Source organism: Suncus etruscus, chromosome 6 (assembly GCF_024139225.1).
Source record: "Suncus etruscus isolate mSunEtr1 chromosome 6, mSunEtr1.pri.cur, whole genome shotgun sequence".
NCBI classification, from domain to species: domain Eukaryota; kingdom Metazoa; phylum Chordata; class Mammalia; order Eulipotyphla; family Soricidae; genus Suncus; species Suncus etruscus.
The window spans coordinates 23,830,277-23,855,847 of NC_064853.1; the positions used below are offsets into that span (position 1 = coordinate 23,830,277).

The window sequence follows — 25,571 nt, forward strand, 5'->3', positions numbered from 1 at the left end:
TGAGTTGATCCTCAGTGACTGCTGGAGCACTGTCTGGTATCTCTGACATCTCTGAAAAGTGGGGACCAGGTAACCCCACAGGTCAGGCAGGATTAGGTTCTCAGCTCCTCTTGTCACCAAATAGTCTTTGAATGCAGGTCTCCACAGGGCCTGAGTCCATTCCTGTACCTTCTCTACACAGTGGACCAGGAGGCCAAAGGCACATGCCCCTCCTGTTTCCTATCCTTGCTCAGGCCCAGGAACTCATAGGACCCTGAACTAATACAGGCTGACAGAGAGTAAGTTTGTCTTACTGGTTTTGTGCAGTGTTTCTCAAACAGCATTACTGACAACTTGGGATGTGACATTCTCTGCTGCAGAACACTTTTGTGCCTGTAGCATATTTCTGGATTTTTTTTCAACTCGGGCAGTAGCATCCCAAGCTGTGACAAATGGCCCTATAGACATTGCCCAATCTGCCCCAAGTTTGAAGAGGCTCTGAGGCTGACCTGGAAGAGAATGGCTGATCTATGCTCCAGTGTGTATGAATAACAGACAAGGCCATGGGCTGGGCAGGAAGGCACCAATATCCATTAACACACGTGTGTTAATGGCTCTGAGCAGGCATCTTGTTGCAGCCCAAGTGTCTGAACAGGTGGGGTAATCGGGGATTCAGATAAGAGTGGCACCCACTCTGCCTGGTAGAGGCCACATGGGGCACCTGCAGGAACCTAGTATGGCCTCCATACTAGGTGTGGCTAACATATCAGGCACCTATCAGGTGCTCAGTATTTATGGTAGAGCAGCCTCTGGCTGCAGGGACTGGCCTGATTTTTTGGCTCATGTGCAGGGGGAGCCCTCCACCCTGGATCCCTCCAGCACAGCCCTCACATGTATCCTCTAAGGACAGTCCCTGTGGTAAGTTCAGATGTGCTAGCTGGCCGTGCACAAGGACAGAAACCCCCAGCTCAGTGTTGCTGCCACAAACCTGTATTTCCTCCTCATAGGTGCTCACAAAGGCACAGCCTGTGTGAAACAGATTTCACAGCAGAGAGCGGGGAGTGTGTAGCTGAACGCCAGCAGAAGCTGCTGTCTGGGAGCCCCATTGTGTCTGTACAACCCTGAACAACCTTCAGCATCTGGAGTAAGAAGTACCCTCAGGCTGGGCTGAGCATGGGCTGCAGGAGAAAACTTGCGGCCACCCCCACTCTGATGATGGCCCCACATGCATCAGGCTTTCCTTGTCAGACCCACCAGTTCCAGAAACGCCAAGACTGCAGTGTGCAGTCAGTCACAGTCCTCTGGACAGACACTCAGGAACCCTGATGATACTTTGAGAAGTCCCTTAAAGAGGATGCTCCCGTGTCTCTGCAATTGCAGAGGCCAGAGCCAGCTTTCCTGGCCAGTTCCAGCCTAGTCCATGGTGCTCAGGAAGCAGGAGGGAGCCTCATAGCAAAGGCCCTGAATCTTCTCACAGATGTGGCCATGTGGCCAGTGAGTCCTTCAGGTGGTCGGCTGCCATGCACACTGTCACCCACGGTCCCTTCAGAGGAGGGACGGGGTACACACACGGGCTGGCAGTGAGTCCAACAAGTTCCTGACCAAGGTGCAGAGTGGGCCAGCCATACCCAGTGCTCAGCAGACAGTAACGCTGTGTAGATTTGACTATTCCCAGGAGAAGGGAAGGGTTCCAAGAGCTCAATCAACAGCTGCAAAGGTTTCGAGAGCTGGTAGAGGAGGATGAGAGTGTGCGCAGGGGGCAGTCACTTTACCTGGCACACCTTTCTCCCCTTGAGGTAATTCTTGCAGAAAGGAGAGGAGCCCACACAGACCAGAAAAGCTGGGGTCAGAGCTTTGACACGGTACCTGTAGAAAGCATGGCAGAAGTCAGAGGAAGACAGAAGTCAGGCTGGGAGCCTGGAGGGAGGCAACATCAGATTCTGCACACTGACTTGGACAGGGGCCAAGAAATCCAGCAAGGCCAGAGGCCCTTCCCCACTACCCCCTGCACCAGGAATCACTGGTAAAGCAGGAGCAAAAACAAGCACATATCTGCTCACTAACAGTGAGAGCTGAGAGGATGCAGGGCCTGTGCTGAGATCACAATGCTCAAACTATCCATCCCTGCTTCCCAGTCCTTGAGTGGGTGGAGAGGGACAGGACTGGGGAGCAGACTAAGGAGGGGATACCTTAGAGCAGGAAGTGGATGGTGTAGTGCATATTCGAGAAAGGGTCAAGAGTGTCTGCATTATCCACAGGCCAGGGTCGAGGGGTCATCTGTGTTTCCCATGGCCAGGACCTAAATTTTGGTTCCACCCAGTTCAGGATGAACCCCAGGCCCTGCCTCTGGAACCTCTGAAGATAAGTCACCTCTGGTTTTCAGATGCATCTCTTTCTCCGGGCCAATCTACTTTATGTCTAATTTCTCCTCACTAAGTAGAATGCAAACCTTTAATAAATTATGGATAATTTGCTAATAACTGAGAAGATGGATAGCTAAAAATTTGCCTATAAAGAAGAGAAATCTGGGGCAAATGAAAAACAACCCCCAGGGCCAGAGTGATAGCACAACGGTAGGGCATTTGCCTTGCACGTGGATGACCCTGGTCGGACCCAGGTTCAATCCCTGGCATCCTATATGGTTCCCCGAGCCTGCCACGAGTGATTTCTGAGTGCAGGGCCAGGAGTAATCCCCTGAGCACTGCTGGGTGTGGCCCACAAAAACAAAACAAAAAACCCAACCACCCAAAAGGCCATCAGGCATATCTGTAGAACTCTTCCACACCCGCCCGCTCCTGCTGAATTGAGGCAGAAGTGAGCGCAGCTAGACATTCCTGGTATGTCCAGAACCAGATCCCAACCAACCCAAGTACAGCACTAAATCTAAACATCCAGCACTCTGTGGTGGCTGCCCATCAGCTGAGTGAGCACAAGTAGCCCAATCACCCTGGCCCTCCAACACAAACTCCTCCAGTTCAGACCAGCTGCTCTGCTCACAGCTCTGGGAAGGGCTGTCCAAGAGCCAAGTTAGGAGCTATCAGGCATCCCCCTGAGCATGTAGAAACACCAGAAAGCTGGAAACCCTGACACTCTCCAATCCCACCACTGCCTTGTCACTAGGGATGACACTCCTGTGGCCAGTCAGCTGTCTGCCACCATTTACCCAAGCACTAACTCCTGCTGTCCCAGGCTCTTGAACAGAGATGCTAGCAAGAGCCACCACTCGAGCAAGGCCACAGCCCAGCGGCATAGTCCACCTGGTAGGAGCCAGCCAGTGGCCTCACAACCCAGATCATTCAGTAGTACTGCAGCCCTAAAGCTAGGTGATTTCCGTCTTCTGACTTGTCCCAGCCCCTTTTCTCGGCAAGGGCCTATGGCTGTGGTCCCTGCATGGGGAAAACTTGGAGGGTGAGTGTGGGTTGCCCTTGTGGGCTGTGTTCGGGGCAGAGGAGAGGAGTGAGCCTAAGGCGACTTACCTGGGATGCTGCAACACAGGGAGCAGGGCACTCTGTGGGGGCACCCGGTATAGATCTGTCCCATCTGGATCCTCAAAGTAGACCTGTGTGAGGGCGAGAGCAGCGGGGTGAGCACCTGAGAACCTGGGCCTCCCACAGCACAGAGAGGCTGAGACCATGGTGGCCATGGTGAATGATCGGAATATCCTGAGCACTGAGCTGTGACTGTCATAAAAAAAAAAAAAAAAAACCTGCTCAGTCCCAGACACTCTCGCTCATGGGACTCTTGACTTGCCTTCCCTTCTAGATTCAGTCCTAAGAAAATGAGGTATGAATTGGAGCAGACTGGGCAGAGCCAGCCCAAGTGGGAATATCTCAGTATTCTGAGGTAGCCTGAATGGACTGTGGGCTGTGGGGCATCTATGCCATCAGTGCACAAGCCCTGTGCTGGGGCTACCAGCCTGAGTAGGAAAGAAACACTTCCTGTGACACAGCTGCCAGGGATAGGCGTCAGAGTGCACTAGGGTAAAGGGGCACCCAATATGGAGTGACAGCAGGAGGGTTCCAGGGCAAGGAACCAGGAGAGATGACAAGGAGGGGACTGGCCAGGGCCATGAAGGACTCACACACGTCTCAGTACAAACTCATACAAACAAAGTAGAACATGGTTGCTAGGGGCCAGGAAAGTGGGGGCAGAGGGTCAGGTCACAGTGATGGGAATGGAGCTGGTGGGGGTGAGCACTGTACTGGGATCCCCACAGTGCCCCAGGATGGGTGAGAGTGCCACTGGCCATTGTTTCACTAGAAAGCCAGAAAGCCCTCCCCAGACAGAATCAAATCCCAGAGGAATAGAGTGACATGTGTCTTACCTCTAACTTGTCAGGTCGGTATTTTTGCTCTAAGTCCCAAGAGGGTGTTTCACCAAACATCACCATTAGATGATCAATAAACCTATGAAACAACATGTACTTTTCGGGTATTAAGTACTCGGGATCTATTTCCTCACACTCATTCAGGGGGCAGCACGGACACTAGGATAGTAGTGGAAGCCACAGTGACGGATTCAGGACCTGTCCCGTGAGAGCAGACTGGAGCCTGCCTGGCTCAGGTTGTCAGTCCTGCCCCTGGCCCTATTCTGAACATTAGCCTTTGCCTGTTACCTGCTGTGAGTGAGTTGCACTTTCTCTCAGATAGCCACTTTCCCAACTATGTTCAGGCCCCTGAGGAAGCTGTATCCCACAGAGGCAGGCCCTGAGTATGGCAAACACTGCACTGTAGTCTGACACTAGCCCCTAGCCAGGACACTGAGGCCCGTGTGAATAGTTAAGGGAGAAATCAGCTCCAGGAAAGAGTTGATGCCACATGGAGGGGAAACCCACCCAACTATTCTCCCACCCCCCCCCACACACACACAACTGAAAATCCACTGCCCACCTGGAGAGATGGGGGTAGGGGAGCGAGCAAGCATGCAGGCAGGAGCAGAGGGCCTTGTGCAAGTACCTGGAGTCCTCGTGAAAAGCCGAGATGAAGTCTGACTGGGCATATTCTGGATACAGAAAGAGCACGGGCCAGCTCAGCCTGCCATTGTCATCCGCACTTAGCCTGGCACCATACGGGTTCTCAGAGCTGAGTCCATCCAGGAGAAGCTCGCCCAGATCATCCGAGTCTGAGTCTTCCTCCTCACCAGCAGCCTCAGAGGCCAGCCTGATGCCTCTCTCCTAGGAAGAACAGAAACACACACAAGCCTGAATGTCAGGGGAAGCAAATCCATTTCACAGCCACAGAGAAGGCTCTGCTCGTGACCCCTCTTCATCATCCCTGGGACTGCGGCATCGCCACAGTGGGACCACTGGTTCAAATCCCCTTCAGCAGGTATCAGTGCTGGAGACAGTATTCAAAAGAAGATAATCATAGCTCCAACCCCCCAAGTCCTTCCTGATCCCAGGGAAAACTACAGACATGAGTACTGGATAAGTTCAGCAGCAGCCCAAGAGCAATGACCATGAATGAGGAGCTACACCCCATGCTGGGCTATTAGCTGAATGCTGACCTTAAACAAGACTGGTGAAAGACAAAGAAGTGGGGATAAAGGCCGGACCCTATAGTGAGCAAGGCATTTGCCTTGCATGCAGTTAGAATTGGAAGGAGACCCCCAAATCAGGGCTATACACTTATGTCTGGGCAAACCAGTGCTGCACATTTCAGACTCCTCGACTGTGGCTAAGGAGCAGTTAGCGAATGTGTTGAACACGGTTTAGTTTAATCCACAATGTGCTAGCAGAGGGTCTGCAGGGGAAGGCCAGTGGAATCATTCCTCAGAGTCAACAAGGAACCTGAGTGGGGCTAATTTATCTCCACTAAGAATGACTAGAAACCCACCATCACCACCACCACTACCACAGGGGTCAGCTTCCTAGTGACCAAAACACAGGCTCTATCTAACATGCTGCTTACTAAGAAAAGAGGTAAATGCTATTTAGACCAATCACATCTGTTTACAGGGCAGGGTTGTGCAGAAGATTCGCTACTATTGTCAAAATCAAGGACACCCCTGAATCTCTGGGCTCTCTCAGGGTGCAGAGGAATGGTTGAGAGCAGGGCCTGCTGACAGATCAGCAGCATGAGGTGGCATCTCTTCTGAGATGCCAGGATTTAGCAAATGGGGAACAACACTGGCCCCACAGCAACTGTCCATAAAGGCTCCTGCCCTCCAAACGTATGGACAATGGAGGGGCAGTGCACAGGGGCTGCCTCCTCTTATAAGGCTTTCCAGAAGCCCTAAAGCAAACAAACAACTCATCCCAGAAGAGCATTCTGACAGCCTCCCCAGGCCCTGGCTGAGAGCAGGCCAAAGCAAACTCACCTTGATGATCTGCAGCAAAGCCTCGTTCTTACTCTGCTCCTTCTTCTCCTGTACCTTTGCTTTCCGCATGTCCCTCTGTTCAGTTCGCTGAAAGTGAGAGTGAGAGGCATCAGCAGAGGAGACAAGCCTCTGCTCAAAAACCTGGCCTGCCCCTACAGCACTCTCCCTGGTCCTTGTCAACATAGGCTCCTGCTTCCAGGAAGACATACAAGGGCCCAGGTTCAATTTATTGAGTGTTTGAAAAGCGTAAGTTGCCTGCCACACATGTGAGAACAGAAATGAAAACACTGACAGCCCGTGTGCCCTGGAGATGAAACTACTAAGGGGACCGTCTGTTATCATGTCAGCAGGGTAAGCCAAGTGCTGTAAAACAGAAGGGTGTGATGGACTCTGCCCACTGCGGAGGCAGCTATATACAAAGATTCTTGGTGCAGACAGACATGAGCCACATGACTAACCCAGGAGAGGTAAATACTATCAATCTACTCGACCTGGTAGAGAGACAGAATTTAGAAGAGTTTGAAATTCCGAGCCTGCAAATCTATCTCAAGTCCTTTCTTATCTTTAAGGTTCTGAGTTGATAGAGACACAGAAAACTTTTCTGTACAGGGCCAAAGATAGAAAGCAACAGATCTCACCAACATGCATATGAACTAAGGAACCAAAGGGAAAGAAAGAGCTGTTGGTGACAGGCTGTGAGTTAGGTCTGTACTTGAATAAAGGGCAATCTTGGAGCCCCAGTGACAGACCACAGAAATTCAGCAACAGACCAGGACGACAAGGTGGACATTAACAGAAGAAACCAGTATAAATTTCAAGGGATGGCGACTACAAGAATCAGAGTGAGGCCAGGACAAGAAACACTGAGGAGTCAAAAACTAGAAATAATTAACTCTAACTCCATAAGCATCTGGAGTTTTGTATGCAGATCTTCCATGTGTCATTCAAGTACCCAGTAAGGGACAAAACCACATTTGTGATGACAGTGTCATCTAACTGTTGGCTATACTCTTGATAGTGATGACATTGTAGTTATTATTGTTGGCATCATTGTTGCTTATGTGTCAGAAATAAAGCATGTCATTGGCAGTTACAGGTGTCTTAAAGCTCGAGTTTACACAGTACAGTGAAAATTTAATGTTTTGAGAGGCTGGAGAGCATACAGCAGGATAGGGGGCTTGCCTTGCATGCAGCTGACCCAGGTTCGCCCCCAGCATCCCATCAAAAGTAAATCCTGAGCGCAAAGAGAAGAGCAGCCCCTGGGCATCGCCATGTGCGATCCTCAAAAACCAAATTTGTCCCAACTATTTTTCTCTTTCCTAAGTTGCAACACCTTCACATAATAAACAGGCTAGACTACAGCTGTTTTATACTAGTCAAGAAATGTGCTAAGAGGGACCAGAAAAATAGTACAGAGGGTAGGGAATTTTTCTTGGACATGACTGACTGGGTTCGATCCCTGGCATCCTATCTGGTCCCGAGACCACCAGAAGTGATCCCCAACTGCAGAGCCAAGAGTAATCCCTGAGCACCATTGAATGTTGCCCCAAAATAATATCATCAACAACAAAACCCAAAAAAGATGTGCTAGGGAATACAAACACACTGACACATTGATGTAACTTTGGAGGGAGGCATTAGGCTCACCCTCTTCAAAGGGGACTGAATGTCAGAAACATCAAGAATGGTCCCAAGCTACATGATTCTGATTTCTTGTGTCTGGAATATGCCCCTCACCTCTACCTGACTCAGGTGAGTAAATGCTTGCTCAGTTTTCAAGAGACGAGACTCAGAGGTCACCTCCTCTAACAAACCTTTGTTACCCCATCTCCACCCCACCTCTGGCCAGGGCCAAGTTAAGATACCATTGCTGGGCCTGGAGAGATAGCACAGTGGCGTTTGCCTTGCAAGCAGCCGATCCAGGACCTAAGGTGGTTGGTTCGAATTCCGGTGTCCCCTATGGTTCCCCCATGCCTGCCAGGAGCTATTTCTGAGCAGACAGCCAGGAGTAACCCCTGAGCACCGCTGGGTGTGGCCCAAAAACCAAAAAAAAAAAAAAAAAAAAGATACCATTGCTATCCAGTGATACTCCATAGACTTGGTTAGAGTCATGCTTGCTTCTAATAAGTATAATTAATGGATTCACTAATCTGTTCTCCAGAGTTCTAAGAAGCCAGGTTTGGTTTTGCCTTTTTAATAATGCATTTACGCTTCTCAATAAGACACAATCTAGTGCAAAATTAATTAATGCACATTTTAAATGCTGGTTCTGTGACCCACCTTTAACTTATCTGCTTTAACTCTCATTTCCAGAAGCTTCTTCTCCTCAGGATCTATCTGTAGCCCCTCATCACACCAGTTCACAGCTTCAGTGAAGTTTTTCAGTTCCAGATGGCATAAGACACCTGCAAAGCCCAGAAGTCTTAAATCCCAAGGATGGCATGCAGGTCAAGAGCTTTCCTTGGGCAGGATCCCACCCCCACCCCCGGCCCACCAGCTACCAACCTGAAGGTAAAACAGACAATGAAGTCTTTGCCATGCAACCTTCAGATAAGAGGGAATTTATTCTGTCTCCAACCAGGAAGATAGTTAATGTCCATTCAACCCAACACTCCAGCAAACCTCCCTTATTGAGGACTCTAAAAGGAGGGAAGGTGGCTGAGTGGGAAAGAACACAGGCTTTGGGCACAATCTGGACCAGAAACCTGGCCCTGTCATTTATCAGCCTGATATTAGACAAAGGATTATCTTTTTTTTTTTTTTTGGACAAAGGATTATGTATGAGTGTCAAAGTTTTTCATCTAGGAATGGAAAGAATAAAGCTCATTTTGGATAATTTTCAAAAAGATAAAGTGCAACAATTTTCCTTAGCCATTCATCAAAGGAAGCCCAGAGACATTATTAAGCCTCTCCTATAACTATGCTTGAAGGCTACCAGTTTCAATGGCCTCTCCTTTACTCATTTTCATTTCTCTCCAACTAGCCTTTCAGGTTTTCCACAAAATTTGGAACTATCAGAACTGTGAGGGCTTAGATGTCAGCAGAATCCAACCTCATCTTTCAGAGGTAATTAAACTGATACTCAGAGTAGGTACTGCCATGGCCACAAGAAAGGAGAAACTACCAATTCAATTAAGGATCAGAGACTTCCAAACTAGGTTCAACTCCACACTGCTCCAAACTTAACTTACTCTCTGATCTGTTCAGCGCATTCTTTCTCTAAAGCTGAACATCAGAGATCAACATTCCTTCTTCCTGGCCAAATACCTAAGAGGTATATATTTGATTTAAAAAAAAAAAATGAGGGGCCAGAGCTATAGCACAGCAGTAGGGTGTTTGCCTTGCAGGCAGCTGACCCAGAACGGACCTGGGTTTGATTCCCAGCATCCCATATGGTCCCCTGAGCCTGCCAGGAGCAATTTCATAGAATCAGGAGTAACCACTAAGCACTACCAAGTGTGGCCCAAAAACAAACAAACAAACAAAAATGAAGTTGAATTGGAGATAGGGCTCAGAGGCAAAGTGTATGCCTTGCATATATGAGGCCTGTGTTCGATTCTGGCACTGCAAAAAAAATTGTTTTGTTAAAATTAGGGTATCCGGGGCCGGGAAGGTGGCGCTAGAGGTAAGGTGTCTGCCTTGCAAGCTCTACCGTAGGACGGACCGTGGTTCGATCCCCCAGCTTCCCATATGGTCCTCCCAAGCCAGGGCCGATTTCTGAGCGCATAGCCAGGAGTAACCCCTGAGCGTCAAACGGGTGTGGCCCAAAAACAAAAAACAAACAAACAAAAAAATATTAGGGTATCCATAGGGATACAGGGAAGATTAACATACAATGAGCATATTAAAGTTTGCAAAGCACCTTTGAGCTTATTAGGAAAAAAAAGTGACGTATCAAAGTAATAAAAGCATTATTATTACACAGAAAGGTCAAACTACATGAAAAAAAAAATCTGGGAACATCTTAGCCTTAGAGTTATCAGCAAAGGTCCCATGACTTATCTTTTAATTAACATTAACATGGCATTTAAACATCTTGCTTTCAATCAGCAAATTTTGAAAAAAAGAAATTAGAATGTGGCTTTTGGAACTGCTTTATTCTAATTAATTTGAAATGAGTCTCAATTTCTCTACAAATTCTTAAAAGACAAAAAGGATTGGATTATTCTCTGAGGAATTCTTTTACAAATGGCATATGCTGTTAATAATGAACAGGAACTTAATACCAAGACAGTATTAGTAAGTTGACTTCATTAGTATCTTAGCACCTCCATATTAAAGCTTAGATTGCCTTAACTTCGACTGCAATCTTTCCAGAGCAACAGTCATCCTGCAGTTGTCCATGACTTACCTCGAATCACTGCTTTAAGGTGAGAAGGTTTCAGCTTCCTGGCAGCAACCACATCATTGAGAGCAGAACGAAAATTGCCTATCAAGAGCCAGTTAGCGGGGAAAAAAAGCAAGTTTAGAGATCAGAGTATTTCCAACATTTTAGGCATAGTGACAGACACTCCCATACAATCTGGAGAGAAATGGAATTGAGAGAAACTTTTGAGATTTCTATTTATTTTTATAATACCCAGAGATGCTCAGGGCACCATTCAGTAAGGGAATCAAACCAAGGACTCCTGCCTGCAGAGCAGAGCATGCACCCCAAACTTTGAACTATTTCTCCTGCCAAACAAAATTGGGCTCATCACGAGTCTTAGAGGCCCAGGGTTTGTAAACATCAGGTAAGTCATAGGAGAACTGGAATGTAATCTAACAAGAAATATGCATATGAAAAGACACTCCTCACTAATGACCAAATTTAACAGAAAACTGTCAAAATTAAAGACGTAGTATACTATTGGTGAAGATGCCAGAAAGATTACATGAGGGCTTATCAGACTGGGCATGCAGTCTATAACCAAAACCTATTTTCTGTGATCCAGAAACATACTAGGGGCTTCTCCCTAAACATATCTGCACGTGTTCAAGAACTACATAGCATTACCTTTAAGTGTGGGAAGCTGAAACAATCTAAATAGCCTCAATTTAGTAATGATTAAACAAGAAATCTATCCTAATAACTACTATAAGGGCCTTAAAATAAAAGTAAACTGGGCATTCCACTCTGAAATCACCCACATGCCAATGAAGAGTGTGTTACTCCTTCCTTTAGCTGCTTGAGCTGCTCTTCTTTTTTTTTTTTTTTTTTTTTTTGGTTTTTCGGGCCACACACATTTAATGCTCAGGGGTTACTCCTGGCTAAGGCTCAGAAATTGCCCCTGGCTTGGGGGGACCATATGGGACGCCGGGGGATCGAACCGCGGTCCTGATCCTTGGCTAGCGCTCGCAAGGCAGACATCTTATCTCTAGCGCCACCTCGCCGGCCCCGAGCTGCTCTTCTTAACCTGGCTAAGCTCACATTCTTTCTTGCACAAGTTTTCTCTACCTTTTAATAAAATTTCTTTACTTCACTAAGGAGGAAATTTAAAAGATTAATGATATGTAGAATGATTAGTGTCTGTGCAATGTAAGCGGTGGTTCAAAGTGCATCAAAAGGCCCGGAGAGATAGCACAGCGGTGTTTGCCTTGCAAGCAGCCAATCCAGGACCTAAGGTGGTTGGTTCGAATCCCGGTGTCCCATATGGTCCCCTGTGCCTGCCAGGAGCTATTTCTGAGCAGACAGCCAGGAGTAACCCCTGAGCACCGCTGGGTGTGGCCCCCCAAAAAACAAAACAAAACAAAACAAAAAAACAAAAGTGCATCAAAGCCAATTTTTGTAAAACAAACCAATGTAGACCCAAGTAATTTTGTGTACAACAAAATTTAAATATAGAGACATTTACACAAATCTAACACACATTTGTAAGTGTATTAAGAAATAGGGGCCAGAGAGAGAACACGGAGGTAAGGTGTTTGCCTTTCATGCAGAAGGTCGGTGGTTCGAATCCCGGCATCCCATATGGTCTCCTGAGCCTGCCAGGATCAATTTCTGAGCATAGAGCCAGGAGTAACCCCTGAGCGCTGCCGGGAGTGACCCAAAAACCAAAAAAATAAAAATAAAAAAATAAACAGTATTATAGCCTTATATATACTAGCTACGCTAAGACATAATTTAGCAGGATAAACTGTTCAAAAAGAATAGAAGTCATTTAATTACATAGAAGAAGACTTAGGTCAATTGAAGGGACACACTTCTGCAACACTCTCAAACCCTTCATTGTCTTATTGGCTGGCTTCTCTCACAGCTTTATCCTTCCTCGTTTAACAGGGGCCTCCCTAGTAGTGTACGGAGACAACTCCAGTAACACCAGGCCTGGCAGTGCAAGCCTGATGGTAGGAAGGAAGCTCAGGGATGGCAATGCAGTGCTACCAGGTCCCAGCACTGCTGGGGGCCAACAGGGAGACACTGGACAGTGCTCAGGGTGCATGAGGTGGTGGGGGTCAAACTTAGAGCCTTGTAGGTGCTCCAGTTCTATAGCTCCCCTACAAAGTCGTAATGGAAGGGATTACCAAGGTAGAAATGTGCTGCAGCCCGGTTGGTATAAAGGACGGCATTCAGATCAGGGTCTGCACACTTCTTCTTTAGTCCTTCAGTGTAAGAAACCACGGCTTTTTTATAGTCCTTTTCTTTAAAATAATCATTGCCTTCATCTTTATAGGTCTTGGCCTGTTCTGCAAAAACGAGAATAATCACTATTTCCAATTTTTTAAAAAAGGCTCATTTAAATCACCCAAGTCAACAGTGTTAATATATGATAAACTAAATAGAAAAAGGTGTGGTTAAGAAAACAAAAAAATTACAGCTGCAAAATGGGGTAATAATATGGAGAAACCAAGTCACACATACAATTATCAACATCTTACAAAGCAGATTTTAAGTGCTTACAGAAAATGAGGCATAAAGGAAAAAAGGAAACTTATTATGCTTTGGGTGGGTGGGGGGCACACCTAACAGTGCTCAGGACTTATTCCTGGCTCTCAGGGAGGGATTACTCCTGGCGGGCTTACAGAATCTTATGGAATATTGGAGATAAAACCTGGGTTTGCCATATGAAAGACAATAGTACCAGGTGTACTATTGCTCTGCCCCTTATTGCAGTACTCCTAAGAAATAACATTTTTTAAAAAGTGTCATGAAGAAATGGAAGAAATTATTCTTTTACTTTATGTTTAGTCGCTACAATGCAAATTCTCATAGTTGGAGCCTACAAAATTCAAAGAAATTTCCATTCCTACCTCCCCGCTTCAGTGGCATTGACTAAACGCCTTTGTCCTGATTCTTTAGGACAATTTGGCTGCACCCTGCAGTGTGACCTCTAAGGGCAGACACTGTCATAACTACATCCCCAATACCTTGCACGGAACAGGTACCCGGAGAAGTACATGTGAGAAAAAATAGTGACAACTGAGATCAGACTACCTACCCCTTGCTATCAGAATCTTTATTGTTTGGTGCCACACTCTGCAAGTGGTCCTGGCTTTGCACTCAGGGATCACTCCAGGCAGGAACAGGGATTAAACCTGGCCTAGACATGTGCAAAGCAAGCACCTTACCCATTTTACTATTTCTATGCCCCTTGTCACCAGAATCTTTGTCTCTTTCTTTCTGTGACGCAGTGGATTCATTCACACGACAAAATGTTCATCATGGAAGATACCTTCTAGGGATCTCTCCTCATCAAAAATAATTGACTGGAGGCAAGCCAAGTCAGGATTCTCCTTGGGATCAATTTCTGATGGTGCTTTCTTCATAAAGAGGGGGATCTTGTCAAATTCCTGAGGATGAAGAGAGAAGGCTACGTATAAGGTTTCTCCCAAAGTAAGATCTAATTCCCTATATAAGGGACTACCAAAATTTTCCTCCTGGTCATGATTTGCAGATCGCCATGGTTTGGCTCTAGTTCGACCAGTGGTCTGTCTGTTTCGGGTCTGTAAAATGAAAATGTAGGAGGAATCTATGGTGGTTTCCAGAAAAAGTGGGGAGAGGAGAGGCACCAGTAGATAGATGGTGGTGAAGGGAGAAAGCTCTTAACACAGATGGTGGAAGCCATAGGCCTGAGTCAAGGGCTAACAGGGCTGGAAACCAAGTCATCCAAGTGTGAGGTGGAGTAAGAAGGGGAAATTAGGTCACTGATCTTTGGGGAGACCTTTGTCCCCCCACTCAGCACAAGCAAGGCTAGGCGCCCTTCTGTTCCCCCTCTAGGCGCTGCCTCTGCACAGGCCTACAGTCGCCCTGGCTTCCCACCTCCTCCCACTTGTCCTCGCGGAAGCCGCCACGGTACGGCTGGCTCCGGAATTTTTCCAGGAACGAGTCCATGGCGTCGTCGGAGGTGGGATCCGGCTGCTTCTGCTCCATGACAGCTGCAAGGTCTCCACTAAGACCCCGGGTCCCAGCACCGCGCGGCCACTTCCGGTGAGGCGGTGCAGTCCCTTTAATGTTCCGGGCAGCCGCGGGCCCGTGCGCCTCGCGTTCCGCAGGTCTGGGCGGGGCTCAGCTGTCCTGAGGCCACGCCCCCACTCTGACTCCGCCCACTCAGTGGGGTTTTGTTCCCATCCCTGGCTAGATGCTGGCTGCATATGCAACAGATCTGACAATCTATCCTTTCACTGCTTTGTTGGGCCAATTAGCCAGCACTTGATTTCTAAACTCTTGTTCTAGTCTTTGGGACTGCAGGGAAGAGCAGAGAACTGGTAAGATTGGATCTGTCCTTAGCAGTGGGTAGCTGGAGGAATGTAAGCAAGTGGGTGATGATGGATCAATCCTAGGAACCATGAGGTCCCAGATCTCCTGAACACCAATCTCAATTGGCCAAAAAGAATATAAAAATTTTAAAAAGTCCCATCCTGTGGGCATCTCCTCCCCGAACTTCTTATTTATCCCACCTGAATGATCAGAACTGCCCATACCTGGAATGGGTGGATAGAGGATGTTGGTTGACTGGGGGAGAGAGGAGATAAGGAGAGTTAAAGAGAGAAATGAGGTATAAGCGAGTGGCAGAAGCGAGAGCAGAAGTGAGAATAGGCAGAAGCGAGCGTCAACAGCAAGATTCAGCAGAGAGATTCAGCATCAGATTCAGTATTAGCAATTGAGCATCATCAAAATAGCAGCAGCAGTAGCTTCAGCAAAGGAAGTTAGTCAGCCTGGAAGCCAGTTAGGAAGCCTAGAAAAGGCAGCTGAAAGGGAGACAGAAGCCGAGAGCAAGGAGGAGTAGAGAAGTAGCTGCTAGGAAAAGGCGTAGTATAGAGGCCATGTGAGAAGGTGTACATGGCAGTAGGGACTGTGAAATAAAGCTGGCGGACTCCTGGAACTTCATATGACTTCTTTGTGAATTTCTCTGCCCTCATCCTGAAACCTTCAGACCTGCCAGGCCATAGGGGCTGCAGGAGCCTGGCCGAGCCCAGAAAGGCCTCACCATCCCCACACCAACTCTAGGACTCTTTAATATATTAAAACACCACCATTCTTGCTCTTCTCCCCCTGGTTCTGTCCCTTTTTTTAGTTCACAGCCCACTGAGTTCACTCTTCAAGGTCATCTTCCAGTAGGCCACCAATTCTGAGACAATAGCCTCTTTTCCCAAGCTCATGGAAGCTCAGAATGGTCCAGTGTTCTTAGGACCCTCCCTCTTCAGACCATTGAATGCCTGTGGCCACTGATTGGCCTCTGTTAGGCTTTAACCACCCAACCCTGGCCCAGAATAGCACTGACACCTGATGTGTTGGGTTACAACTTTTTTTTTAAATATAACCTTTGTTATTGATTAACTTATTGATTAATTGGTTTTTGGGCCACACCCCGCGGCGCTCAGGGGTTACTCCTGGCTCTGCGCTCAGAAATCACCCCTGGCAGGCTCTGGGAAACATATGGGATGCCGGGAATTGAACCAGGGTCAGTCCTAGGCCAGTAGCAATGCAAGACAAACGCCCCACTGTTGTGCTATCTCTCCGGCCCCTGGATTATAACTCTTGAGAGTAGTGGGGCTCTGGGTGGGGGCTCTGAAAATGCCTTGGGCCTGGAAGCTAGCGCTCTGGAACATGCTGTGCTTCCATGGATTCCCTTGACTCTGCCTGGACAGGCCCACCTGTCTTTGAGCCTGTGCCAGCCAGGAAGCCAGGCTGCCTTCCCCATCACTCTCTGCAGCAGTGCTTGTAAAGGTTCTTGGCACAGGTAACAGTTATGCAAAAGCACCTCAACCCCATTCCCTGCTCTATAGACCTGGATGTGTGCCACTGTGGTTGGCCTCCAGTTCCTGAAATACCCTGTATTCCTTGGACGGAGGTGCAGGCTGGGGAATTTTACCTCACTCCTGGAACAGATGAACCTCAAATCTCTATAGATGAGCCCCACCCAGAGCAGCCAGCCACCTGCTGCATGTGTAATGAGAATTTGCATTCCTTAGCTGACCACATGCACAGCTCACCCTGCAGATCCAGTCCCCCCACTATTCCCTCCAGACTATTGGACAGGTTGCCTCCCTTTCTGTCCTCCATCCTGTTCTGAAATTCCTTCTTTCAACTCCTGCAGGCCAGGTGCCTTCCCCATTCCCCTCTGCAGCTAAGGACTCCTGTCTGATCTGACCTACAACCCCTGCCCCAACCTTACCCTTGCCTGCCTTCCTTTGGGAAAGCTGTTTTGGGGCCACACCTGGCAGTACTAAAGAATTATTCCTGGCAATGCTGGGGGACCATGTGGGATTACACATCCAAAGCTAATGCCCTACTTGATATACTATCACTCTGACCCTTTGCCTTCCATCCTGCATAGGGGCTCCAGCTTTGACCTATTCCCCCATTTCCATCCTGCCAGGGAGACTTCTCTCCATTTCTCAACTCCCCTTCAAGGCCTGAGCTCTCCAACCTTCCCCCCCTCTCACAACTCTGATGTGTTTACTTTTTTATTATTATTTCTAACTCATTTTAGTGAAGCAAGAGAATTTTTGTTGAACAAAATTTATTTAGAAAGATGAGGGGAGCAGGTAAAGGCATGCATGTTTCAGAGAGAACACAAGCTTGCAAGAGCAAGCAAGGAAGGACAAGAAAGGACAAGCTGTATTTTTAGCTCCTTAAAGTTTTTCAGATGAAGGTTGTGGGGCCATCCAAGGATGCTCAAGCACCAGGGTCATGCACAGAGGACTATGGGCAGAGTTAGGGCCAAAATGCAGTGCTGGGGATCCAATCCAGGGCCTCACACAGGCAATGTGCTCTCCTACTCAAGCCACTTCTCTGGCCCAAGTTCAAAATCTTCTGTGCAAATATGTTTGCTATAGTTTGTCACTAGGTTCAGGTCCCAGGAAGCAACCTCTTCCCACTGCCTTTAAGTACTGAGTAGTTTCCCCCAAGTTCACCAGTCCCTGAGGATGGCCATGCAGCTGTCCTCTCCCCTGGGCACCAGTCAGATGTGGCCAAACTTCCTCCCATCCTGTTCCACATCCACCATTAGGTCCAGGCATTGTTCTGAGACCAAGCCCCCCACCACCACCATCATTGTTGATGTATAGCCGTTAGACGTGGACATGCTCCTTGTATAACCCTACTGAAATGGCAGTTGAACCTGGACATGCCCCTGAACATGTCCCTTATCATGCTGGGTATAAAAGGAAAACCTTGGACAGTTGCAGGGGGAGCCCAGGATAGTGACCAGAGCAGAGCCTGGTGGTCTGCAGGGGGCCACAAGTAAAGCACCAGAGAGATGCTGCCTACTTTGTATCTATTCCTTTCTCTCTCTTTTTTTTGATTTTGTTTTTGAGGCCTCACCTGGCAGCGCTCTGGGGTTATTCCTGGCTCTACACGCAGAAACTGTTCCTGGGGGACCATATGGGATGCTGGGGATCGAACCCAGATCTGTCCTGGGTCAACAGCATGCAAGGCAAATGCCCTACTATTGTGGTACAGCTCAGGCCCCTATTCTTTTGTCTTTTTTTTCTCTTTGCTTTTTCTTTTCTTTGTTTTCTTTCTTTCCTTTTTCTTTTTTCTTTCTTCCTTTCTTCCCTTCCTTCCTTCCTTCTTCCTTCCTTTCTTTCTTTCTTCCTCTTCCTTCCTTCCTTTCTTTCTTTCTTCCTCTTCCTTCCTTCCTTTCTTTCTTCCTCTTCCTTCCTTTCTTTCTTTCTTCCTCTTCCTTCCTTCCCTCCCTTTCCTCCCTTCCCTCCCCTCCCTTCCCTCCCTTCCCTCCTTCCCTCCCTTCCCTCCCTCCTTCCATCCCTTCCTCCCTTCCTCCCTTCCTTTTCCTTCTTTCTTTCTTTTTCTTTCTTTCAGGGTGGCCCACACCCAGCGGTGCTCAGGGGTTACTCCTGGCTCTGCGCTCAGAATTCGCTCCTGGCAGCCAAGGGGGATCTATGGGATGTCAGGAATCAAACCTGCATCCATCCTGGGTCAGCCACATACATGGCAAATGCTCTACCACTGTGCTACCACTCTGGTTCCTCTCTTTCTTGTACCAGGGCCTCCCCTGGCCACCTCTGGCCGGTGAATTTTCATCTATCTCTCCCTCTCTCTCTCAGAAACCCCTGGGCAGTGGTAGCCCCAGACAACAGGAGGAATAAAAAGTATATTTGGTTTCTACTTCTCTCTTCTCTGGCAACTGGATCCCATGGGCTCCTACAAACCTTGTAGCACTGGGCCCTGGCATCCTTGGGCCTCTGCAGTGTGCAACTCTGCAGTCCCATAACATATACCCAGTACCCACAGATGGAATTGCTGGGTGGATCAAAATGGCCCCAGAGCAGCCACCCCATCAATTCTCACTCCTTTATTGCCTCACAAGGAGGAAACTTCCTATTTTTTTCCTTGGGTGCAGGGGGGGGCTTCCAAGCAGGGCTTAGGGGGCCCCAGAAGCCCATCCAATAATTCCCAACTAACCTGGCCCAGTGTCTCAAAGTTGGCTGGGGGTGGGGGTACTGCCTAGGTCCTGTGGCACAGGGAATACTGGGCCACCCCAGTGGTGCTCTCCTACTGGTACTACGGACCACACTAGAATCATCTGCATATACCGGTGCACCTAAGCTTCTGTGTTCTCTCTGGCCAGAGTTGCCTTTTGAAGCAGACATCTGCTTTCACCTTTCAGCTAGATACCCCTGGGCGCCTCTGCCTGGCCCTAAGGTCACCCTTAGGGAAGAGTCTCCAGAGCAACTGAGGAGCCCCTTCTACCCCATTCTAGGTGTCCAGTGTACCTTTTCTGGGCCTCAAAGTCCCACATTCCCTTTCTTCTCTGTCCTCCAGGCTGGTGGCATCTTGTTGACTGGTTGGACTTGCACAGCAGTGCTCAGGGCACACTGCTGGAGACACTGGGCTAGCCAGCCAGCCAGTTCAGCATGTGGGCCTGGCCGTGTGTCCAGCAGTGACAGGTGCCGGGGATCAAGCTCCGAGGCCCTGCTCATGTCAGGCATGTGTCTTGACACATCTGAGCTACTTCCCCACCCCCTGTTGTTATCTTTGTCTTTATTTATTGGGGGGGGTTGAGGTCACATTGAGCAGCATTTGGGAGTTGCTCCAATGAGACTCAGGGAACTGCGTGTTGCTCTGATGGACCCTGAGCCTTGCTGCACACCGAGTCTGTTGTGTTCTGTTGGTATCTCGATGTCAGTGGTACTACCTCAGACAAAAGCACCTCAACATTTGTCCTGATAGTTTCAGTGGCTCATTCTTTGCTGTAGGGACTGCCATCCTTGGAAGATGTTTACAGCATCTCTGGCCTCACCCACCAATGCAGCAGAACCAGCCAAGTAGTAATAACTGGGGGTCAGAATCCACCCCACTCCCAAACCCCAAATCCCAAACACCAGTTAGGAACCACAGCAGCAGCCTATAGAAACTCCAGGCCTGGTATTGAACAGATCCCCAAGACCTGTGGGTGGGACTCGAGACCAAGATTCTGGGGTCTGCACAAGGCCACCAGGTCTCCTTTAGGATATAGGTGCTGAGATATTCTGTGGTAGTGTGACTTGGGGCAAACTCTGGGTTCTCTCTGAGACTCAACTTTCCCATAGACCCAACATGAATGATACGGCCCATGCGAGCACACAATGCGGAACCTGCACTCTTCAAGGGGCAGGGGGTCTGAGCCCTTCGACAAGGACACTCTGGGCCAGCAGGAAGCCACGTGGCATTTATAGTGAGCAGGTTGAAAATGGGGGACCTCACTGCTTCAAGGCCATCTTCCAGGACCCCAGCACCTGCCAGATCCAGGAGCGCCGTTGATGGGAAGTGGGAAGATTCTCTGAGCTAGAGCTCCAGCAGTGCGTGCTGGCCGTTTCACTCACCCATGTGTCCCCCTGTGGCAACAACCACGAGTTGTAACAGACGCTGGTCAGGATGTGTTCCTGCGCTTGGGCTGCACAGATGCACACAGATGCTTCCGGGTCATGTCTCAGGTTTTCCAGTGCTGGGTCATGGCAGGGGAGAAGCAGCTTGTGAAGATGGGCCCCACTTCATCATTCTCACTTTATGGTTTGATTGTCAAGGCCTGCCTGCTCCAGGAAACCTTCTTGGTTTCTGTTTTGTTTGGAACTACACCCAGTAATGCTCAGGAGTCACTCCTGGCTCTGTACTCAAGAATAACTCCTGGCAGGGGCCAGAGCAATAGTGAAGCAGTAGGGTGTTTGCCTTGCACACTGCTGACCCAGGATGGACCTGGGTTCGATCTCCGGAGTCCTATATGGTCCCCTAAGCCAGGAGCAATTTCTGAGTGCATAGCCAAGAGTAACCTGAGTGTCATCAGGTGTGTGCCCAAAACAAATAAATAAATAAAATGTAATTTTTTTTTTTTGGTTTTTGGGTCACAACCGGCAGCGTTCAGGGGTTACTCCTGGCTTCATGCTCAGAAATTGCTCCTGGCAGGCTCAGGGGACCATATGGGATGCCGGGATTTGAACTGATGACCTTCTGTATGAAAGGCAAACATCTTACCTCCATGCTATCTCTCCGGCCCCAATTATTTAATAACATAAAATAAAATAAAATAAAAAGAATACCTCTTGGCCATGCTTGGGGGACTGTATGGGGCACCAAAGATCAAAGCTGGGGCAGCTATATGCAAGGCAAGTGCCCTACTCACTGTACTATCACTCTGATATCCAGTTTTTTATTTTCTGTTTGTTTGGGGACCAGATCTACTGGTGATCAGGGCTTAATCCTGACTTTAGCAGGATTCCTAATAGGAACCTGGGGCCATATGGGGTGCCAGGGATGGAATCCGGGTTGCCTGTATGTAAGGTAAGCATCCTACATGCTATACTATCTCTCCAGCCCCACTAGCGAGCCTTGTTAGATTGTCCCAGCCTATCTCCATGCTTCCGTCAGGTGCCCCAGTCACAAAATTTATCCACTTCCCACCTGCCACCTCCCACCAATAGTGTCTGAACTACTTGTTCAGAACTCAGTGTCTTTTTCAGCAGGGACTCACCAGTCTTCACTTCTTTCAGACAATCCTCCGTCATGATGTTGTTCATGCAGGGGACCAGGGACCCTGGAGCATGATTCCGCAGTGAGCATGTCTCCTTGCCAGCCCCCGGCCTCCTCAGGGAAGCCCTGTCAGCCAGCCTCACACACGAGGATTCGAAAGCAACAAGGCAGCTTCTGGCAGAAGTAAGAGTCCAGCGGCAGCAACGGTGCTGGACGACTGGGCAGGGCTGCCGCGGACTCATTCTGCCAGGGAGGCTATGAGTGTCCCTCCCCTACCTAGGCCCATGTCCTGATAGGAGACCTGGCTGAGTACTAGTCCTGTAGCATGAGGCAGCGATTGCAGGAAGGGCCCTGGGCACTGCAGGTAACTTGCTGGCAGAGGCCCCTAAGGCCAGCTGTGACTCAGCCCACAGCCACTTTGCTCCACGTACCTGTTCCCTGACTGCCTGCCCTGCTGTCTGGGCCTACTGCTCTGGAATGGGCTTCCTTCTCCCTCTCACCATCCCTCACCTTACTGGCATACTCCATGCTCACCTGGAGCACAACCTTGCACGCACACCTGGGTGCAGTCATAGCCTCGGCCTCTCTGACTAGAAACAGTCTCCACAGCTGAGGGGTGCAGTGGACTGAGCCATCACAGGTGAACACAGACTCTCGTCCTTACCCTGACAATGCATTTCCCAGGACAGAAGAAGCAGGTACTGCCCTATGTGGCTCAGCTCTTCCCAGGGATTCTGCCCTATCCCATGCCACTGGTGCCTCAGAGTTCCAAGAACTGTGCATGTTTCTGACAGCATAGACTACATTATCTGGGACTCCTGACCTGTGACCACACACAATTGATGGAGAGACTGCAGGAGAGTAGGGCTCTTGGGCTCTTTCAGATACACAGATAGAGGGTACCATTACCTCTTGTGGGGGATCTCACCAGAGGTATCACCCCCAGGGATTTCTAGTGGACATGGGGGCCCTGGGCAGGCAAGTTGTTGCTGTTTTGTCCTACCTGCCTGGCACAGCCCTGGAGCCAAGAAGACTGAGGGTAGATGGTTGTTTTAAAACACTAACATTTCACAGATGGTGGGTTTGGGTAAATATTTAGCCAACTTCACCTCCAGGAAACAAGGTCAGTTTGCAAGCCAACTGCCTCTAAGAAAGGCCCCACATCTGAAGGGATCCCCCCAGCACCTTTGGGGCTGCCTGCCTATCACCCAACCCCCACAGACCTCCTGAATATTGAATTTTAGTTGGAGATGGGTGAATGCCCAGCCTGTGGGCCATGGAAGATCATGAGGTCACAAGGCCTGGCCCTGCTCTCGCTGGTGGCCTGTGAACAAATGATGTTATAAATATCCAGGCAGTTATGGGGAGGAAACAGGTCTCCCTCCAGATCCAGACAGGAAAGATCCACCTGTGGTGGCTGAGAGCACAGTGGTGAGTGGTGACGGGTGTAGGGATGAAACTGAGCAGATGGTGCATGGACAAGTCTGAAAGCAAGTTACACTCTGAAATGATGTGTGTGTGTGTGTGTGTGTGTGTGTGTGTGTGTGTGTAAAAGGTGCTTCTGCTCCAAGCCTTTTAGTAGCAAGGGCATCTAGTTTTGGGGATGGGTGTAGGGGTATGTGAGGGAGCCCTGGTCTCCTTGGCAATGGGTGGGACTAAGGGAACAGTGGGATGGAACTACCACAGGCTTGCAAGTTGCCAAAAGGAGACACACTGCCTTTGAGGTATCCAGGATGTAGGAATCGGGTAACTTTTCTCCAAGAAGGCAGAAGTAAGACTATGGAAAACAGTGGGATCACCTGTATGTGCCAGACATGACATTATATAAAGTATCTGCTTTCAGTTCATGAACAGGAGCCCCTCATCTTACAGAAGAGGAAGCTACAGCTCTTAGCAAGGCCAGGACTCAGTTAAGGTTACACAAAAGGGCCTGGAGGACCGAGTTCCCACTTCCTGCCCTGCCTAGTGCTGTATGCTATCCCAACTCTCTAACAGAGACCCCTCTGTGGGCCTGGCTCCAGGTAGTCCCCTGGGGTTCCAGGCTATTCTGAGACAACTGTGGAGTGTGGGATTTGACAAGTGGTCTCCCATAATACCCCAAAGCATCCAGTGGCCTTGTCCTATTCTGGATGACAAATGGAAGGCTGGCACCTCTGCAGATGTAGAAGGGCAGGTGCCTACCTAGAAATACAGCTGAAGACTTGCGGAGGGAGGCCCGAGGGTTCTTGGCAAACTCCAGGCTCTGGCTGAGGAAGGTGAAGGCGCTGTCTCGGTGGTTTTTCACCTGGGATGGAAAGAGCCCTTGTGATGAAAGCCTCATGCTCCAAGACTAGGACAATGGAAAGACACAGGTCTGGAAGCAAAAGCCAACACAGGAAATAATCCACACACAATGAAAGGGGTGAAATGGGTTCAGGAATTCCAACATGCAAGCCTTTAACTCCTAAGAAGCGAATAGCTTAGTGGAAGAAAGCCAGAAATGCAAGAGAACATTTTCCTGAGACCAGAATTGAGGGGTGGTGCTTTGCACGTGGCTGACCCAAGATAGACCCGGGTTCAAATCCCGGCATCCCATATGATCCCTGAGCCTGCCAGGAGCGATTTCTGAGCATAGAGCCAGGAGTAACCCCTGAGCACTGCCCGGTATGACCCAAAAACAAACAAACAAACAAAGAGTAGCTCCTGAGTATCACTGAGTATGAACAACCCCCCCCCCCAATGCTCTCCAAAGTCAAGCAGAGTTATGCATTTAAAAGTAAAAGCCAGCTTTTATTATTATTTGGGCAATGGTAAAGCAGAATGGGAGGCAAACTAGGGGTATTCAGAATGGAGTTGATCAAGAAGAAATAGGGCAGTGTTCTATGGAGATGGTGAAGAAGACATCTGATGTGATCTCTGCCACTGACCAAGCTTGCACATGAGTGAAATCCCAGAGCCTACGAAGCCTTCCAGTTCCTGCCCTGTCTCTGCTTCCTCAAAGAGTTTCTCCTATAGGGAGACTAGAGTGTGGTCTAGTCTCTAGGACTAGGACTAGAAACTGTGAACTGATTCTCTGTTCATCTGATAATGGAATCCTCCAGGAAGTATTTCTCAGAACATCTCTGTATGTGACTGAGCCATGATGCTTTTGTACAGTGGAATGAAATGCAGACATGGGTTAAGGCTGAGAAACCTATAGATAAATAGGCCCAGCCAAGGGACATCCTTGACTTAAATGAAGGGCAGTAACAGTGGGGATGAAAGGGAAAAGAAGATTCTGAAGTATTTAAGACATTTAAGAAGGAACAAAAGGGGGCCAGGAAGGTGGCACTAGAGGTAAGGTGTCTGCCTTGCAAGCACTAGTGTAGGACAGACCAAGGTTCCATCCCCCAGCGTCCCATATGGTCCCCCCAAGCCAGGGGCAATTTCTGAGCGCATAGCCAGGAGTAACCCCTGATCGTCAAACAGATGTGGCCCAAAAACAAAAACAAAAACAAAAACAAAAAAAAAAGAAGGAACAAAAGGGGCTGGAGCAATAGCACAGAGGTAGGGTGTTTGCCTTGCATGCAGCTGATCGGGACAAATGATGGTTCGAATCCCAGCATTCCCAAAACCAAGAGCGATTTCTGAGTGCATAGCCAAGAGTAACCCTGAGGATCACCAGGTATGGCCCACTCCCCCAAAAAAAGAAGGAACAAAAATGGAAGGTGAGGTGCAGGGAAGAGTATAGAGGTAAACACTCCTGCCTTGCATACAGCTGAGCATGGATCAATCCCAGGCACTACAGAGGATCCTTAAGCACCACCAAGGGTCACTCTTGAGCACAGAGGTAGGAATAGCTCCCTTTCACCACCAGGTATGGCCCAAACCTATCCTCCTCACCCCCTCCCAAATTGTGGCACATGAGCAA

At 48.8% G+C, this 25,571-nt stretch overlaps 2 protein-coding genes across 2 annotated transcripts in view; both read right to left on the reverse strand.

Moving 5' to 3' along the window:
* Positions 1 to 1,666: 1,666 nt before the first annotated feature.
* TTC4 (tetratricopeptide repeat domain 4) lies at positions 1,667 to 14,679 on the reverse strand. The gene is made up of 10 exons (XM_049774896.1): positions 14,534 to 14,679; positions 13,947 to 14,064; positions 12,799 to 12,960; positions 10,649 to 10,726; positions 8,578 to 8,702; positions 6,298 to 6,384; positions 4,935 to 5,152; positions 4,304 to 4,385; positions 3,456 to 3,538; positions 1,667 to 1,845 (listed from the first exon to the last, which is right to left on the reverse strand). The coding sequence occupies exons 1-10, from the start codon at positions 14,642 to 14,644 to the stop codon at positions 1,743 to 1,745; spliced, it is 1,167 nt and encodes a 388-aa protein (XP_049630853.1). The 5' UTR covers positions 14,645 to 14,679; the 3' UTR covers positions 1,667 to 1,742.
* A 5,734-nt stretch (positions 14,680 to 20,413) lies between these two features.
* The window catches only part of MROH7 (maestro heat like repeat family member 7), a 45,934-nt gene continuing 40,776 nt past the window's right edge, over positions 20,414 to 25,571 (reverse strand). Inside the window, exons 21-23 of the mRNA XM_049775471.1 lie at positions 23,864 to 23,966; positions 21,684 to 21,746; positions 20,414 to 20,663 (exon numbers count right to left, since the gene is read on the reverse strand). Of these exons, the coding sequence (XP_049631428.1) occupies positions 20,419 to 20,663; positions 21,684 to 21,746; positions 23,864 to 23,966 (411 nt within the window). The 3' untranslated portion in view covers positions 20,414 to 20,418. The remainder of the gene's footprint in view (positions 20,664 to 21,683; positions 21,747 to 23,863; positions 23,967 to 25,571) is intronic.

Bases quoted from the DNA above. Each gene is read 5' to 3' on its own strand.
- TTC4 (XM_049774896.1), bottom strand. From the start codon at position 14,644: ATGGAGCAGAAGCAGCCGGATCCCACCTCCGACGACGCCATGGACTCG. The intron at 5,153-6,297 runs GTGAGTTTGCTT...TGTTCTTCCTAG, and splicing joins CTTTGCTGCAGATCATCAAG to GAGAGAGGCATCAGGCTGGC. The intron at 4,386-4,934 runs GTACTTGCACAA...GTTGTTTCATAG, and splicing joins GCTTTTCACGAGGACTCCAG to GTTTATTGATCATCTAATGG.